General features: G+C 37.3%; 1 protein-coding gene and 1 pseudogene across 1 annotated transcript; both read right to left on the bottom strand.

Moving 5' to 3' along the window:
- Positions 1–1,778: 1,778 nt before the first annotated feature.
- LOC118798537 lies at positions 1,779–2,832 on the bottom strand (annotated as a pseudogene).
- LOC118798536 lies at positions 2,481–6,545 on the bottom strand. Its single transcript, XM_036557918.1, has 3 exons — positions 6,506–6,545; positions 2,731–4,190; positions 2,481–2,535 (listed from the first exon to the last, which is right to left on the bottom strand). Exons 1-2 carry the CDS (start codon positions 6,543–6,545, stop codon positions 3,340–3,342), a joined length of 891 nt encoding a protein of 296 aa, XP_036413811.1. The 3' UTR covers positions 2,481–2,535; positions 2,731–3,339.
- Between the last annotated feature and the right edge of the window lie 11,825 nt (positions 6,546–18,370).

The following is an 18,370-nucleotide window of genomic DNA, read 5'->3' as shown; positions in this document are numbered from 1 at the left end:
AGCATTGCATGTAATACAATCGATTACACATACATCAAGGTATGTAGTGTATTTTTTTGGTTCAGATTGCTTCATCCTAACGGGAGTTACAACAGAATATTCAGGGTCTCTTTCGCGTGAATCTCCCTGTACAATATATAATTATTTAACTGAGAAGGACATACACTGTAAACAAATTCAGGGTAAAATTACAGTAATTTACTGGCAGCAATTTCTCTGGCAATTTAGTGTTTATTTACAGTATTCATACTGTATAATACCATTATAATACTTTAATGTATTTCTGAATACAGCCGATTACTTGCGCTCTAATGTGGACCCACAGCTATCTGAGTCTTCTCAGTTTAACCACATAATGTAGTATAACAAGAACAATAAGAACTACCAGCACTATTTTTTCTAGTTTCAATAGCAAATACATCAGTTTTCATGTATGGTTAAGGGAACAATCATGATACAAACATGAACTGAACATCACATTACAGCAGTTACTGCACCAAAAGCAGTCGTCAAGATTACAAAGATGGCAGTAACCAAGCATTTATTAATCATAACATTACAGGATGAACTAGTTAACCGAAACAGAAAACCATCATGGTTGGTGTAACAACATATATCAAATGCATTCCAACATATATTGGAGGTAGGAATAACATGTTAAAACAAAAAACTCATATGAAATTAACTGTAGAAGAAAAGATAAAAGGAAATTACCAAAAAGCTGGAAAGCCCCACCATCACTACAATATTCAGAGTCAAGCTGCTCAAGACTGTACAAAGCACCGGCTATTTTCCCAACACGCTCTGCAAATAATAGCAAATTACAAAGTAATTTTACAAATTACTGTAAAATCCAGTATTTCACTTCTTTGACTACTGCAATGTTGTTGATATGTTATTGATAGTCTGTTGAGAGTTTATTGATCATCTACAAAGGACCACTCAAAATGAAGTGTTATCCATTATTCATACATGGATGACAAATATGACTTATATATGGTAGCTTCATGTTTCTATGTATCTACATCCAATCCAGGTTGATATGATATGTGTGCATATGGCCATATATCAGATTTCTATATGGGAAGGTTTACAAAAAATTATATGGTGAGGCAACTGTTTTTAAGCACTCAAAAAATGGAATAATCTACCAGTTGAGATTAGACAGGCAACATCAGTTCAAAATGTTTAGCAGCAAAAGACATTTTTTTTACAAACTGTTTTTCATAATTTCCCTGTTTTTACTTACGTTTTATTCTTACTGTTATTGTTATGTTTTTGTTCTCTTTTATTATATCTATTATTGTTGCTTTGTTTCCTTTGATTACTGTTCATTTTGAAAACTGTTGGAATTCCCCTATAAAGACCCATTATAATAGGAAACCATCCTGTTTCACAGCTTCACGTGTAAAATATTATGATACATGTATGTAACTCTCGAAATGGTTGCGACTGAAAATAAAGTGCAGCAAGTACAGGATGTATAAATCTACTGAACTGAAGAAAATTTACATTTTACATTTACAGCATTTAGCAGACGCTCTTATCCAGAGCGACTTACAAAAAGTGCTTTGTCTATCCAGAGAAAGTATCTTTGCTAGTTACCAATAGGTTAGAGAGAAAGCCAGTCCTGAGCTCAGATACTGCTAGAATCAGAAAGTCATTATTGACACCTAGAGAAAAAGGAGTTAAACACAGAGCAGTGCAATACGATACAATACAATACACAAGTGCAGTACAATACATTATAATCAATACTTAATTCAGTGCTCATTTAAGTGCTGTATAAAGAGATGTGTCTTCAGTCTGCGTTTGAAGACAGCGAGAGAATCTGCTGTACGGACAGCCAGTGGGAGTTTGTTCCACCACCTGGGTGCCAGCACAGAGAACAGTCTTGACGAACAGTCAAGCCGAGCTGTACTTGAAGCTTGAAGGGCTCATGGAACGGCTTGAGATTTCACCATTGCCATCAAGTAGGGAGGGGCTGGTCCATTTTTGGCTTTGTAGGCAAGCATAAGGGTTTTAAATCTGATGCGTGCAGCTACAGGAAGCCAGTGAAGGGAGCGCAGCAGTGGGGTGACGTGGCTGAACTTGGGGAGATTGAAGACGAGCCGTGCTGCTGCATTCTGGATGAGTTGCAGAGCATGAGTTGCTTGATGGCCTGCATTGGAAGACCAGCCAAGAGCGAGTTGCAGTAGTCAAGCCTTGAGATGACAAGAGACTGCACTAGCACCTGAGTGGCCTCTCGAGTGAGAAAGGGTCGGATCCTCCGGATGTCGTACAGGAGAAATCTGCATGACCGAGTTAGGTTCGCGATGTGAGTCGAGAATGATAACTGGCCATCCAGAACCACACCAAGACTTCTTGCCTCTACAGACGGGACAATCAGAGAGTTCTTGAATGAGATGGCAAGATCATGATGAGGACCTGTAGTTGCAGGGATGGATAGCAGCTCAGTCTTGCTAGGATTGAGCTTCAGGTGGTAAGCTGCCATCCATGAAGAGATGTCAGACTGGACTGGATCCGACTGGAAACCTGTGTGTCAGAAGGTGAGAAAGAAAGCATTAGTTGAGTGTCATCAGCATAACAGTGATAAGAGAAGCCATGAGATGATATTACATTGCCAAGAGAGCTAGTGTAAAGAGAAAAGAGAAGAAGACCTAGCACCAAGCCTTGTGTGACACCAGTGGAGAGCCTGCGTGGAGAGGATGTGGACCCTCTCCATGTTACCTGATATGAGCGATCCTCCAGATAGGACTTGAACCACTTCCACGCAGAGCCAGTGATTCCAAGGTTGGTGAGAACATCCAGAAGGATTGTGTGGTTGATCATGTCAAAGCTGCTGAGAGGTCTAAAAGAATCAGGACAGATGACAGACAGGCTGATCTTGCTGACTGGAGCTTCTCAGTCACTGCTATAAGAGCAGTTTCTTTTGAGTGCGCTGGTTTGAAGCCAGACTGGTTGGGGTCCTGGAGCTGGTTCTGTGTGAGAAAGAGAGACAGCTGATTATAGACTGCACGTTCAAGAATTTTTGAAAGGAAAGATAGGAGTGATACCGGTCTGTAGTTGTTGACATCAGAGCTGTCAAGCGTGGGCTTCTTCAGGATGGGAAGTACTCTTGCAGCCTTCAAAGTTCATGGAACTTCACCTAATGACAAGGACTTGTTAATGAGAAAAGTGATGTAGGGCAGTAGATCCTTCGAGATTCACTGGAACAATGCGGATGGAATGGGATCCAGTGGGCAGGTGGTTGGGTTACTGGATTTTATCAGTTGAAGGACAGCATCTGTGGAAAGAGAAGAAAAACAGTTTAAGGGATTGAGAACAAGAGGAGGAGGTCTAGTGGAAGGAGTGGGGACTGGCAAAAGACTGGCGGATTCTATCAACCTTCTCCTCAAAGGTGACAAAATCCTCAGGAGTGAGAGAAGAGGGTGGAGGGGGAGGAGGAGGGTTGAGGAGAGAGGAGAAAATGCTGAAGAGCTTGCGTGGATCAGATGCAGATGATTCCAGTTTGCCTCCGTAGAAAGATGACTTTGCAGCAGTAACTTCGAGTAAGAACTTGGAAAGGAGAGACTGATAGGAGTGAAGATCCGAGTCAAGCTGGGATTTCCTCCACCTTCTCTCAACCTTCCTTAGTTCTTGCCAGTTGCTGCGCAGGACACCTGTCAGCCAGGGGGCAGGTGGGGAAGATCTTGCTGGCCTTGAGGAGAGAGGACACAGAAAGTTAATTGCAGATGAGAGTGAGGAGAGGAAAGCATCTGTAGCTGTGTCCAGTGAGAGAGAAGAAAATGAATCAGGATGGGGAAGGGTGGTCAGGATAGTTGAAGCGAAAGAGGAGGAAGGAGTGGAGTGCAGGTTGCATCGAGAGGAGGAGCGTGAGGGGGTGGAATGGACAGGAGCAGCAGGTAGGAAGAGTGAGAAAGATAGGAAGTGGTGATCAGAGCGGTGAAGGGGAGTTACTGTGACATCCAGCACGGAGGTAGGTCTGGTGAATATCAGGTCCAAAGTGTTGCCTGCTCTGTGCGTCGGAGGAGTCTGGTTGAGGGTGAGGTCGAAGGATGATAGCAGTGGTAACAGGCAGGATGACTGCAGCTTGTCCGATGGCAGGTTGAAGTCACCCAGAAGTATGAGCGGGGTTCCATCGATGGGCAAGAGACTCAGAAGAGTGTCTAACTCATCAATGAAGTAGCCTAGAGGAGAAGGAGGACGATAAAGGACAATGATGTGAATTTTAGTGGGGAAAGATACAGTGACAAAGAAAATGGGAAGAAAAGATTGTATGTTTTCATGTCAGGCTATGTTTGGCCATCTGTTATTTGAATTCTATTATAATGCATATTATGATTATAATACACTTTTTGGTAGTCTCTACTTTAGAAAAACAGTGAACCCAGGCTAGATGAGTTGATTTGCAAGCACAGAAATATTGCATTATAATATTAACCTCCTCTTAGATTTTCCCTGCTGTAACCAAGCTGTAGGCCTACAAAAATGTTTTCTCTTTTTCATTTAATAAAGGAAAAACTGTTATAAGTGGGCTAAGCAATCAATAAAGGCTGGGAAATCGCTAAAATTGTATAAATTAACGATTTAAACTTTTGTGATCTGCCAGACCTGGGACCAAAATAATAACTTAAAACTAAGATTATTGTGCCATCTAGTGGCCAACTGTGGTTAAGAACAAAAACAGCAAAATCAACGACGACTGAAAACTGACTGCCTGGAAGAAATACTCTGTGTATGAAGGTAACAGTAGAATTTATTACTATACCGTTTGAGAGGAATTAATTATAGAAAAATAAATAACAAAAAATTCGTACATTTCTTAAATGACATGAATAATAATACAAACTTGATAATTTACAGTGTTACACACTAAAACACGTTACACACATAATAGAGAGTTATAATCAGGTTGCCAAAATAAAAATAGAAATACCTTGTCTGACATTTAAATAGCAACTGTCTGCATGTAACTACATGGCTACATGACAATCAATAAACACAAGACCCTGTCTGTTTACCCTTCGTACTACCAAAGTAGACTAGCCTTTTATTAGTGATTGGTTTTATTTAACAAAAAACTGTATCCGTGAATATAGGTGACACACGTCGTGTTATTTATATTTTTAGAAAGTAGATTTCTTATAGCTAAGTTTACCAACTTATCTCCAATTAAAAATAGAACAGTAAGGCTTTTTTGTTGTTTTTAATGACGTCTCTTGATTATGTAAAAATAAAACCTTCCCATCATACACTGCTGCATGATCCGCGTTGCAAAGATCTCTATTTTTACTATTATGAAATACTATTAGCAAACATTTATGTTGTACGCAAATTAATTTATTTCAGTAAAGACAAACAAATTATTATATCAATCTACCATCATCTAATTACTATTCAACCTTTCTATATTTAAATACGCTCCTGAGAGAAAACTATAGCGGCTGGTCCGAAGGCAGTGGGTATTTACAAGATTGCTACAGTCAGTTTCAGAATCCTTGTTTCTTCTCTCCCCTCTCCCGTTGTCGAACTTGACCAGCTTTTTGTTAGATAACGATTTACATCAGGATGTTGCGTAAACTCACCAAAGACGCACCATTCACATATTTATCCTATGTTATGTTGGTAACAGGTTAGTTCAAAGACCGGTTAGCAGTGCAAGTGTGAACTCTTCTTCGTAATGTGTATTGCAGACTGAAAAAAGAGACGTTTACTGCCACCTACCGTTTTGGATTCAAATAACGTTAGCTCTATGAAACAGAAGGATATCGCATTAGAAGTGGTCTGTAATCTGTGCTATTGAAGCAGTATGTTATGGATTCAAGCTTGTAATGCAGTAACTTTATTGTTTTTGTTACGAATTGTTTTGTCCTTGATCTTGCAGTCATGTAATCAAAGGTGAATGCAGCACAGTATCACCCCACTATTTCAAAATAAATAAATGAATAAATCACCCTCTTTTTCCAGCTATCACTCGCTGCAGAACTAGAAGTCCAAAGGGGTGGAGCCGGACCTGATCCAACTCCGCCCACGTCTTCTTTTCATTGGTCTAAAATCATTGCACTTCTTCTAGTCTTTAAACTAGTATGTGTCGTGTACGTTTTCCGCCTACGACTCATTTCATTGGTCTACCCTGTCGTGTTTTTGCCTGTGGGAAACCCGCAGGTGTTGCTGGTGTTTTTGTTTATTTTCTCGATGTTGCTACGTCCTGAATGTCACAACACATCCTTTATAATCGCTCATGGTTCACGACGTTCACTCATTTGTCAAAACTCGAGAAGCTTTTTTCACATTCCGGTACAAAGTCCGCTCTGTAGGCCTACGAACACGACGTGGGAGGAGTTGGATTAGATCCAGCCGAACCCCCTGGACTTTTGGTTCCGCAGTGAGGACAGTCTCGATCTGACCAAATTTTTCACCTTGTATCTTGCTGCATCTGCTGGTCTGTCTTCGGAAAAAAAAAATAAAGCCCTTCACCCAATGGATCCACAAGGGTACAGACCTCTTGTGGGACTCATAAGTTCAGCATAGTTGATCAGCATAGGTGTTAAATGCTTCATACAGTTAAATGCCTTATAATATGACCACCTGAATCACCAGATCTAAATATTACTGAAAATTGATAGTAAGCTCTAGAAGCAGAGTACATTCTTCATCCTTCAATAAGTTTAAGGATTTTCTTTTCAAATCATACTCTAATATCCTGCTTATTTCAGGACTTGTACAACATATTTCAATAATGACTGAAGCTGGTCTGATGGCTCTATTACTTATAAAGTATTGTTCAATATTTTGTTGACATATTTCGTTATTTTGTCCATATCTTTTATGATTAGACAATTACTGTTAAAATCAATTACTTCTTGATAGGTTAAATAGTTAAAAAGGTAAGAATATAAATTCAGACTCTTAATTTTACACAATGTAAAAAAAAAAATATATGACCAACCTGTTGAAGCTATAATGTCTTCAACTCATGCAGGATTTTGTAATTAGCTGACAAATTAATTCAGCAGTGTATTCCAGAAATTTATTAACAAACATTAAACTTAGTCCTTCGTCTTAGAGGTTAGTCTTAGACTGACCTCAATGCGGCATATCCAGAGTTAGCTGCAGAAAACTAGATTAGAATTCAGTGGTCAGTCAAAACTCAGTAGGGTCCTGTTCCAAATGCTGCCCAAGGCCTTGTGGTCTTCCTTCAAATGAGCACTTTTTTGACATCGGCATTGTTTGGATGTATAGGGCAGAGGTGTGCTGGTTTAAATCATCAGTTAACCCCTGATAAAATGATTCAACATAGATCCATGCAGCAAAGAGTGTGGAGCTTCTTATTTCTCTCATGAAAAATTAATGTCTATGTATGCAGCCTGTATAAAAAAAACACAGCACTATCAGCACAGGAACAAGGGTTGGAGAGAAACAGCTCAATGAGTCAGTGTAGACCTATGAGTATGACCCATGAAATGGTATAATGCCTAATTTACTTTCTCATGATTTACAAGACTTGAATTTCCTGAAATCTACACATGTAATACTTTTTCTTTTGATACAGCCTATGTAATTCAGGTGTAATCCAAGTGTGACTGTTGTAAAAGCTTGAACTCTTAAAGAACAGTGGATTCCTGGAAGTAGGTCATTGAAGCCAACCAACTCCCAGGTCACAAGCATTCACATAAAGCATAGGTTTATCACATTTGTAATTAACGTTTATCTTTTGCAAGTGTTAGAATGGGTGGAGGTAGAGTTTTGTGAAGGTGTAATTTCACTAGTAATGCTATCTGCTGCTGTGATCTTATTTTCCTCGAATTTTGCCTGATGGTTTTGAGTAGCATTAAGCCATTATTAGTTACAGAGCATATATGGCCTTTCTTATGCAGTCAGCCAAACAACCACAACTAATGTGCACAACTAAGCACATCAAGAACTCATTAATAGCAGTCCTCAACCCATTTGTCTAGCCAAAATGATAAAACTGAGCAGTTTAGGACCTCAAGCTTAAATAAAAGTAATTCGTACCTGTTAGCTGATCGTAGAAGAGCTATAAAAAGTCCATCTTGTGAATTAAATATCCAAATGGACTACATTAAACTCCAAATGAAGAAGCCAAGGCAAAGACGTAATTACTTGAACACCAGATAAAGGTGGATGGGTGCTTTGAGTGCCTTAAGGTGGTTAACACATGATAAAGCTTAACAGTAATACAAGAAATAAGTACTGATTTAGAATGATATAAGAAAATGACACAGATCAAATGAAAAGATAAATACCAAGAGACAGAGTTTTAATTAAATGCTAAGTTTAAGAGATGCATTTTAAGATGCTTCTTAAAAGTGTGCACTGAGTTTGACTGTCTAACAAAAGGTGGAACTCTCCAAGTTTTCTGTTTTACAGAAGGTATTTGCAGGAGGCCAGTATTTGCAGAAGATCACATGTTGGAACATAAACAGACAGACACTCTGAGATGTGGGTGCTAGGTTATTTAGAGCCTTAAAAACTAGGAGAACTTTTAAGTCTATCCTGAATGATACAGGTACCCAGTGCAATTCTTTCAAAACGAGAGCGATATGATTTTTTTTTGTTTTTGTTATGATGCATGCTGATGCATTTTGTACGAGTTTTAAGGGATGTATCGTTTTCTTAAGAAAGTCCAGTAAGAAGAGCATTACAGTAATCAACTCTGCTTGTAACAAGTGCATAAACAAGTTTCATGCTGGATAAAACAGAGCTCAGAGTCTAAGATCACACCCAGGTTTCATACTTCAGGTTTGATATATGAAGCTAAAGAACCAAGTTTCTCACAAAGCAGCTTTCTCTGAGTTTTAGTACCAATGATCAGTATTTCATTTTTTTCGTGATTTAATTGTAGAAAATTTTGCAGCATCCACTGAGAAATATCTGACACACAGCTGGTCAGTCTGTCTACAGAATCTTGTGTAGATTCTGTGCCTGAGAGGCCAACCCAGCATTCAAACTCAGATTTTTCAGTGAGCCCCCAGTTTCTGAGTTTTGTCAACAAAAAACAATAATAGCTGCCGATACACTGGTTGTATTTTAGTTATTGATCAAACACTGTATTTTATTGTAATTTCAGTTATATATATATATAAGTACACAGTGAAACGAAACAACATTTCTCCAGGACCATGGTGCACACAGGAACACAAGTGCAAGACAATACAATATACACAGTGCAGACAATACAGTGCAATAAATAATCATGAAAGACTTACAATGAATACAAAACAGCACACAGGCAGTACATGGTACAGAAAATATGTGAAGTTGTGCAAAGGAGGGTGTAACATACTATAACATGTTAGCAGCTTAGCAGATAGCCTAGCATATATGAGCATAGCAGTCACAGCAACCAGAACAGCAATGGTATACAGTATTTGATTGATACAGTAATTCTAGCAGCTAACATTGTTAAAGTGAAGTAAAATTTGCAAAAACGCATTTTGCATTTTTGCAAAAATGCAAGTCAGATATTGTGTAAAAAAAATGTGCAAAATGCAAGTATTCAGATCTACAGTCACAACAAATGAAGTATTTCAGTGAAAAGCATTAATTATATTTAAATACAGTGTTCCAGACATAATTTGAAACTGCAAGAAGTAGAGAGTGAGTTAGTCTCATATTGTTATGTATATGTGTGTGCGTGTCTGTGTGGGTGTCCTTCAACTCAGTCTGTGGGATTTGAGGAATCTGATGGCTTTGGAAAAAAAAACTGTTGCACAGTCTGGCTGTGAGGGCCCGAATGCTGCGGTACCTTCTTCCAGATGGCAGAAGAGAGAACAGTTTGTGTGAGAGGTGTGTGGGGTCAGTCACAAGGCTAGTGGCTTTTTGGATGCAGCATGTGGTGTAAATGTCCGTGATGGAGGGAAGAGAGACCCCGGTAATCTTTTCAGCTGTCCTCACTATTTGCTGGAGGGTCTTGCGGTTGGAGGTGGTGCAATTCCCAAACGAGGCAGAAATGCAGTTGCTCAAGATGCTCTCTATAGTACCTCTGTAGAATGTGGTAAGGACGGTGGGTGGGAGATGAGTGGGAGATGAGTGTTCAGGGTCCAGGTGAGATTCTCCGCTAGGTGAACACCAAGGAACTTGGGAGTTGTTGATGGTGAGCGGAGAGTGGTCACTCTGTGCTCTCCTGAAGTAAACAACGTTCGTCAAAGCTGTGCATAACAACTACCCAGTTAATCAGTTAATGAGCTGAATCAGGCATGCAAAATGAGGGGGAAAAGCATAAATGTCCACAGTGTGGAGTCATTGTTTAGTGAATAGGGTCCGGTTTCAGACTTTTGAGTTCCAGTATAATTTGTTTTTTCTTTTTTGCCCCTTAAAGTTATTTTCATTGATCAAGTTCTGTTTCTTGGCCATACATTTTCTATTGTTATATGAATGGTTGAGCAAAAAACAAATTTCCTCTTAAACCAGATGTAGTTGATCAGCCAAGACATGTTTGGTGTCCAAATTTTGCTTCTTTAGTTTTAATGTGGCTCTCTGTTGCTGGAAGTCAATAGTCACATAAATCTTTTGTGTTTTACGTAATTCTTTTCCAAAACACTCTCAACCCACGTCCAACTGTATATGAATCTGGTATGAGTGTTTCAGACATCTATTTTAGACAGACATTGAGGTTTTTTAAAAAAAAAACTAGTTAACAATAACAATGTTATGTCTGACACACCAAAACCAGCCTTAAGCCCTATTTGAGCAGGACTAGTATATCTGGGGATTTGAGTGATTACTGACAAGGTCCGTGATTGTAATCCAGTTCAAATCTGTCATGTCCATAGTTTTTGCCAAACTCAGAGCTCCTCCATAATAGTAGTCCTGCTCAAATGGACATCTCAGTATTAACAAAATGTAATAACAAAACCAGGTGACAGAAAACAAACGAGGCTGAAGATGACTTCCTATTTGCCAGCTGCTTGTTTGAATTTTCCTGTTCCACTTTAGATAGTGCAGCAGTTACCTTTATCCTGTATGAATCGACTGGTCAAATCACACACTAATTGTATTACCGGATCTCCTCTGGTAAACAAATTCTGCTCAAATAGGACTTTACACACACTGTGAGTGTCACTGCTGGGGATAGGCTACAGAGGTGTAGTGTACTTGGCTACTTTTTAATTCTTAAACTGATCAGAACTTTTTAGACAAAGTAAAATCTTTGACTTTGCAAACAAAGGCCCATCTGCAGGCATCGGGAGGTCTGGAGCGAACCCACTAATATTATGGTCCTGTCTCTAAAGACTGCCCCCAACCCCCATCTGCTTTCACCTTAGGCAACATTGTGCACACACACACACATACACACACACAGAGAGAGAGAATAACATCTGGCCTTAAAACACATAAGAAAAGCCAAGAAGGAACCACATCTGAACCTGGGTTGAGGGACTGAGGGACTAGAAATTCTTTAGCCTTGTAAATTCCTTTCAGACCTTGCCAGAGACTGAACTTTAAAACCATGCCTCATTCTGCTGTTTTCTGGCAAACTATGTGAAACATCAGTGCTTGATCAAGTGCTAAATCAAATTAGTCTTTCATCAAACTGTGAAAAATACCTCTGTGACTGTTAAAATGCTACAAATGCTATCTAGGTTATTGTGTTGATCTTTGATCATTTGTAACTCTTTTTCATTTTTATTTTTTTGAGAAATACGCAATCCGTTTGTTCCTTTGAATCATGATTCCAATCTTACATCTGCTTTTCTTTCAAGTCTTCATATAGTTTTAGAAGTAGCATTACTCCTTCTGTGTGCTTCAACTGTATGTTTCACAGTTTGAAGACAGGGATGGTAGCGGAGAAAAATTGTCAGCTTTGTAAGCCATGAAAACACAGCAGTCCAGCCTGCCTGGTTTCCCTCCCAGCCCCACCTCTAAACCCAGTCATCACTGCAGTGTCCCTCCCATTTTTGAGCATTTTTCAAAGTTCAACCACAGATGGAGTTAGCTGAAAATAGTGGGGTGTAACTACTCTTTAAGAAGCTTATGCAGAGTAGGAATGCTGATTTAGCATCAACACTCCTACTCTGAGAGGTTTTGTGAATGTGCCTATGTGTGTAGTGGGAAGCAAAATGTCAGAAATAAAATCTACAATTTTCTTCCTTTTCCTAAAAAATTAGTTTGCTTATTCAGTTTCGTAGTGGAGCCACAAAGCTAATGTAGTAAACAAGGAAGGGGGGGACATATGCTACAGTAGCTACCAGTGTAGCATTGTGCAAACTGTTTAGCAACATTAGACTTGCAGCTCCACGGCAAAGGAGTTCATCATGGGCTAAAGCAAATGTAAGCTAACATAACAAATGACATGCAGTGGATGACTTAAAACATTGCATTAAAAACACAAAAGTTCATTAGCATACTTACCAGAAGGAGGAGGACAGGCGTAGTAGTTGTGGTCAGTAGTGGGTTGTACCTCTTCCGCTTCATCCACAGTAGCTGCATAGCAGCACTCTCTCTAGGAATGTTGACTCCAAGATGAGCGCTAGCATGGCCAAAGGCAGACTGCCAAGACATCTGGTCCTTTCCCCAGTTATTACAGCAAAAACGGTACAGCACAGGTTTTTAATCATTTCCTGCCACCCTTTGAAATGTAAACATTGGCACTTTCGAAGTGCAGGCTACATATAAGAGTATTCCCGCAGACTTTTTTAAAAAAAAAGACCTTCATCCCTCCTTGTTTACCTCATCCAGGACCTCCAAAATTCTTTGTCTTTTGGAAAATCATGCAAACTGTCGTTTAAGGGCATCAACTGTTTCAAGTTAAATCAGTTGCAGTGCTGCAATAACACCCAGCAAGAAGATTCCGCTACTGCTAATTACAACCAAAAATCTGAAAACACTGCTTTGCTCAATTCCAACCTCCCAGAAACAGTAAGTGTGATTATAGGCCTATTTGGGTGGATCATTAACACATCTGGGTGCTTTAACTGTTCTTGGTACTTGAAATGAAGGTGGGCATGGCAAGATGGCACTGTGAGTTTTCTGCTTTTGAGCACAGCTACCAATTTTGCAATATTTAGGCGTGAAAACAACTTTTAAAGCTTTTTACTGCCAAAGCTCACAAAGCGGTTGCCAGAGGTGATATACACTGTTCACTGAGTAGAGGTGAAGAAGCGTAATAGCATGCAGAGCATCATCATTTAGTCCCGTGTGCAGAGGGCTGCTGTGAAAAACTCTGCATATCTACAGCTATGGTCTGTGGTTTGCCGAAGACCTGTGTAGAGCCAACTGGGAAAACAGGATGAAGTTGTGACCACTGGTGGACAAGGCACATAAGGCCAGAAAACATGCATACTTTGTAGGTGGGTGAACGTTAATTGATTAAAAAAAGAGGTCTTCCTCTCTGATTGAACTAACTGATGCAGCAGTCTTTGTCATTGGCTTCATTTGGTAAAAACTAATCGCTGTATTGTGGAAGTTTATTTTAAGCAATACTCATTTTGTGTTTACCGTGTGCATTAATATTTGGTGCTGTTGTTGCTAAGTAAAACTGGTCGACAGATGTCACAGCACTGTAGGCTTTCATAGTCCTGCACCAGCGACAAAATGTCAGAGTAGAACATCATCTGTAGTTTCAGAGTTACTTCAAGTTCATAGTTGTTATCTGACCCTTAGAGGCTGACTGCAGGTGATGTTTTTGTTTTCCTTGTTCTCTTCTGTTAACTGTTTATTAAAGTTGTCATTGTTTATAGTCTCACTCAAACTTTAAAGATGGTAATGCAGGTATTTGATTTAGTTTATGCTTGGAGAGTCAAATGACAGAGCTTTTACATGTTGTAATAGATCTGGATTTAAACTGTCTCCACTAGATTTGTGGCTGGTTTCACATTCATAAATAATCTAGTGTGTGCTAGTGTGTGCTCATGCACACCAATACACTTTAAAAATGTATTCCTGTTGATGACCTGTTAAAAATGTAGTTGTAACCTAATCCAAAGTATTACTATATTAAAGTAATGTAATCTGATTACTTTCCATTAGTTTTGGATTACTTGTCTTTAACTAAGGATGTTTAACAAAATAAAGAAAAGAGAAAAATAATTTCAACAAGCTGAGACTTTTTAACAAGAATTCAACTAAACACAAGTCAAACACAAACACTGTACTATTTTATGAAACAGAATGATAGATTATATGTGACTTAAATATTGTGCCACACAGAAACAGTCACTGATCTCACTTTTAGTGAAACGGTCAAACCTAATATGACAACATTTTAAATATAAAGACAACACATTATGAATTTGTATAACAGTATAATTTGTTTGAGTTTAGACATGTATACTCAAACCCTGAAGTTCAGAAAACAAGCTTTGCTCCCTAGGAAATAAATTAGTTATTTTAACAGGAAAATTTTAAAAAAAAAGTCTCAGCACACTAAGACTAAAAGCTGTAAGACTAAAACATACGGAAACAAGTAAGTAATGTAGAATGCTCCAGTACATTGGATCAAATGCTAAATAGTTAAAAACTATACTGCTGTCCAGAGACTTTTCCTTATTTGCCTTATTTATTAAAAATTTGTTGTCTTTCACTCTTCAAAAGATCTGATAGAGATGTTCTTTTGAGACCCTTCATTAATAATAGTCATAAATAAATGCCACTCTAAAAACTCTGACTGACCATCATTTCTATTTGCTAAAAGGCTGAACTGGCTCATAAAGTTTAATGTTGGTGAGTTGTGCTTTGACTTTGACGATGGTAATTTTAGACGCTTTCTATTCAGCTCTCAGCGGTTGCAGTCCACAGAAATCCTACAAGTTTAAATAGGCATTAAATGGGAGCCGATCATCTTAGTAACAAATAATGGTAATTTACATATATTAACATTTTACATACATCATTCGAAAACTACTGAAGAAAGAAATCAAAAGCAAAAGTAACTTTGTCGTTCACGAGACTTTGCTCACTTTTCATGTTTCAGACAGTTAGTTAAAACCTGTTCATTAAGGTTTTCAAAATGTTAATTTATAACCGGTCAAACTGTAGAATATGTAGAATAGAGTTTACTGCCTGATCAGATCAGTCTGCTGCTGTGGAATCTGGCTGTAGAATGTGGAAATCCAGGTTAAATGCCTAAAAAACACTGCAGATAAAAACTTGCTAGAAAGAATGCTATAGACTGGCTGAGTACAACAACCTGAACTGCTGCTGGATGGGGAAGTCTTCAGAATTCCACCTGTTGTACATTACTTAGACTTGAATAACTGAAAGATGACACATTTGTCCACAAATCTGAGCTATAGGCTGGATCATAGATGGTATCTTTTCAGTGATATGCAGTGTAAGAATTTATTTTTAGAAAAAAAAATACAAAGAGCACCTAGGGCTTTTGGCTTTCAGCAGCAAATTGTAAGGTTGTGGCCTTATGTTTATGATCATAGAACATTTCCTGGTAATCTGAGGGAAGCTTTTATACACCAACATTTTACATTTATTTCATGCAGTTACAGAAAAATTTGCCTTAAGAGTTGTGCATGTAAATTCAGGTGGAAAATTCAAAATATACCTGGAGCATGAGAGGCTAAGAAAGATTACGAATTAGGCTGCAACCTTATCTGTGTCATCCCTGTCTCAGGGAGTTTTGTAGTTTTTCCAGAATGCCAAAAGTCATCTGACCTTAGTTCCACTTCAGACTAGCATTCAATGAAATAAATGCATCTCACATCAAAAACTTTGGTCAGTGTTTGTCAATCTAGCCAAATAAACCTTGAAAGTTTGCAACCTCCTGTAATAAAATCCTGTAACATTGCCTTGCAAGTTGATATGGTTCTTTCTCTTCTGATATTGTGTTTGCCAGTGTTGTACTGAATTCCAACTCCCCTGCAGAATCCAATTCCTCTTCTCATGCACAGGCTACAGTCGCGATTTCAGTTACACATAGAAACAACTCGTGAGTGTAATCTGTAGCATCTATATTGTCCCCTTGGAATTATAAGGTTCTATCTGTGTTCTGAGCAGTTCTGAGGTATTGTGCTTCAAAGATTTTGCATTCCAAATAGCAAAACTGATATGTGGAACACGTCTCTTTCATACATGACAATGACAGACCCCCTTAAATTTATTTGAAATGTACAATATCAAAACCCTATCACATTTTTAAATGGGTTTTTTGGAAGAGGTGAAATGCAGATAGAACCGTCTAATTCTTAAAACTCACTTTCTGCTTGGAATTATAAGGTTCTATCTGTTTCAAAACATGAAAAGAAGCAATGATTTTCAAGAAACAAGAATTGTTTTTAACACATACATTTAGTGTTGGAACAGAGTGTATAGATGTATCAGAAAGCTAAATTTATTGCGTTCTAAGACATTATGTAATTCATTTTTTGTTTTAGAGAAAATCATCTTTTCTTATTCAAAAAAGCACTGCAGATTAAATTTAATTAAATTTATTTTGCACAATTTAAAATATACACAAATAGACTAAGATAACATACAGGGCAGGGAGAGGCAAAAAACCTAATAGGCTTATATAAAGCCTCCACCTAAATAAAAATAAAATTACACAATATACTGAAAAATGCAAAATAATGTACAACATAATAATGACATTAAACAAATCTCAAATAACTTAAATGTTAGCATCAGCATAACACATTAAACAAAACCATTTGAATATGAATATGCGTTATGTATGTGCACAAGTGTCCATACATATATGAAATATAAATACATATGTTTATGAAATAATACATTTATACAACCATATTGACTCGTAAGCGGTAATAAAAATAAATATCACAATAAATGAAGCAAATAAAACAACAGAAGAATAACTACAGTACAGATATTAAATGATCTTTTAAGTATCTTTTATAAGATTTTAAAGAAGAACAATTTTTTGCCAAATGGGAAAGCCTATTCCATATTATAGTGCCCCTAAATCTGATTGAAAATTTACCTCTACAAGTGAGAAATTTAGGAGGATGAAGATTGATGAGTTTAATATGGATGAACATCTGAATTTACTGTGAAATAATTTTAAACTGCTCTGGAATGTTCCCTTCACTTGAAAATATCTTATAAATAAAAACACCTATTTGAAAAATATTGATATCATAAATTGTAAGAATTTGAAGTTTCTGAAATAAAGGAGCAGATGACGTATATAAATCTGATTGGGTTGCAATCCTAAGAAAACATTTCTGAAGGACCCAAATTTTGTGAAGAGTAGTGGAGAAAGTACTTACAATATGAAAGATAAGGATAAATTAGACTATAATAAAGAGTAAGTAGACAATTTCTGTTAACCAAATGACCAATCTTCCTTATAATACCAATAGATTTATGTTTTTTTCTGCTAACCCAGTCTATATGTTCTTTCCAACTCATAGTATCATCAACAATAATTCCTAAAAGTTTTGCACTTGACACTTGAGGCATCTCAACAGACTCAATTATAATTTTAGATAAATTCTTAGAATATAATTTTTCACCACTAAAGATGATTAAGAAAGTTTATTTAATCTAAACCATGTAGCATAGGCATTTAAACTAACATTAACATCCTTAATCAATGTGTTGAAATTTAAATGTGAAGTAACAAGGGTTGTATCATCAACATGATTGGAGTAAGAATATTTGAAACATTAGACAAATCATTAATATAAATGAGAAATAACAATGGTCCAAGAATGGATCCCTGAGGAACCCCACAAAAACAATTTTTTTTTTGCTGGAAGAGCAACCCTTAATACAAACAAACTGCCTTCTGTTTGAAATAATTATATATATATATATATATATATATATATATATATATATATATATATATATATATATATATAATAAATATTTTTTTACCAGTTGTATGTAATATCCTGAAAACCATATTTATACAATTTTTTCAACAATATCTGATGGTTAACTGTATCAAAAGCTTTTGAGAAGTCTATAAAAATACTACAAGCAAATTTGTTTTCTTCAAGTACAGAGGTAACTGTCAATCAGGTGAAGCAGAGCCATATAAGTAGAATGATTTTTTTCAAAAACCATACTGATGTTTATAAAGAATTGAATTAGAATCTAGATGAAAAAGAATTCTTTTATATATTATTTTTTCTAATATCTTTGAAAAACATGGGAAGAAGGTCTTTAGTTATTAAAACAACATGGATCACCTGCTTTAAACAGGAATAATCATGGCAACCTTTAAGTCCTCTGGCACAACACCTGATTTCATAGACAAAGAGGAAATGTGAGTAAGTGGCTGCAATATTGATTGCTTCACCTGCTTGACAAGGAATGCAGAAATATTGTCATGGCCAGCTGAAGATATTTTTAATCCATCAATTATGTCACTTATTTCTTGAATATCTGTAGATTTAAAAGAAGAAGTAATAATAAAGAATAA

This window comes from Colossoma macropomum, unplaced genomic scaffold (assembly GCF_904425465.1).
Source record: "Colossoma macropomum unplaced genomic scaffold, Colossoma_macropomum, whole genome shotgun sequence".
Lineage (NCBI taxonomy): Eukaryota > Metazoa > Chordata > Actinopteri > Characiformes > Serrasalmidae > Colossoma > Colossoma macropomum.
The sequence above is the reverse complement of the archived record's forward strand: the minus strand, read 5'-3'. Positions and strand labels throughout refer to the sequence as shown.

Excerpts from the sequence above, each read along its gene's own strand:
- LOC118798536 (XM_036557918.1), bottom strand. The coding sequence starts at position 6,545 with ATGCTGATCAACTATGCTGAACTTATGAGTCCCACAAGAG. Across the intron at positions 4,191-6,505 it reads ACTTATGAGTCCCACAAGAG|GCTACTTCATTGATGAGTTA; the intron begins GTCTGTACCCTT and ends CTTCTCCTCTAG.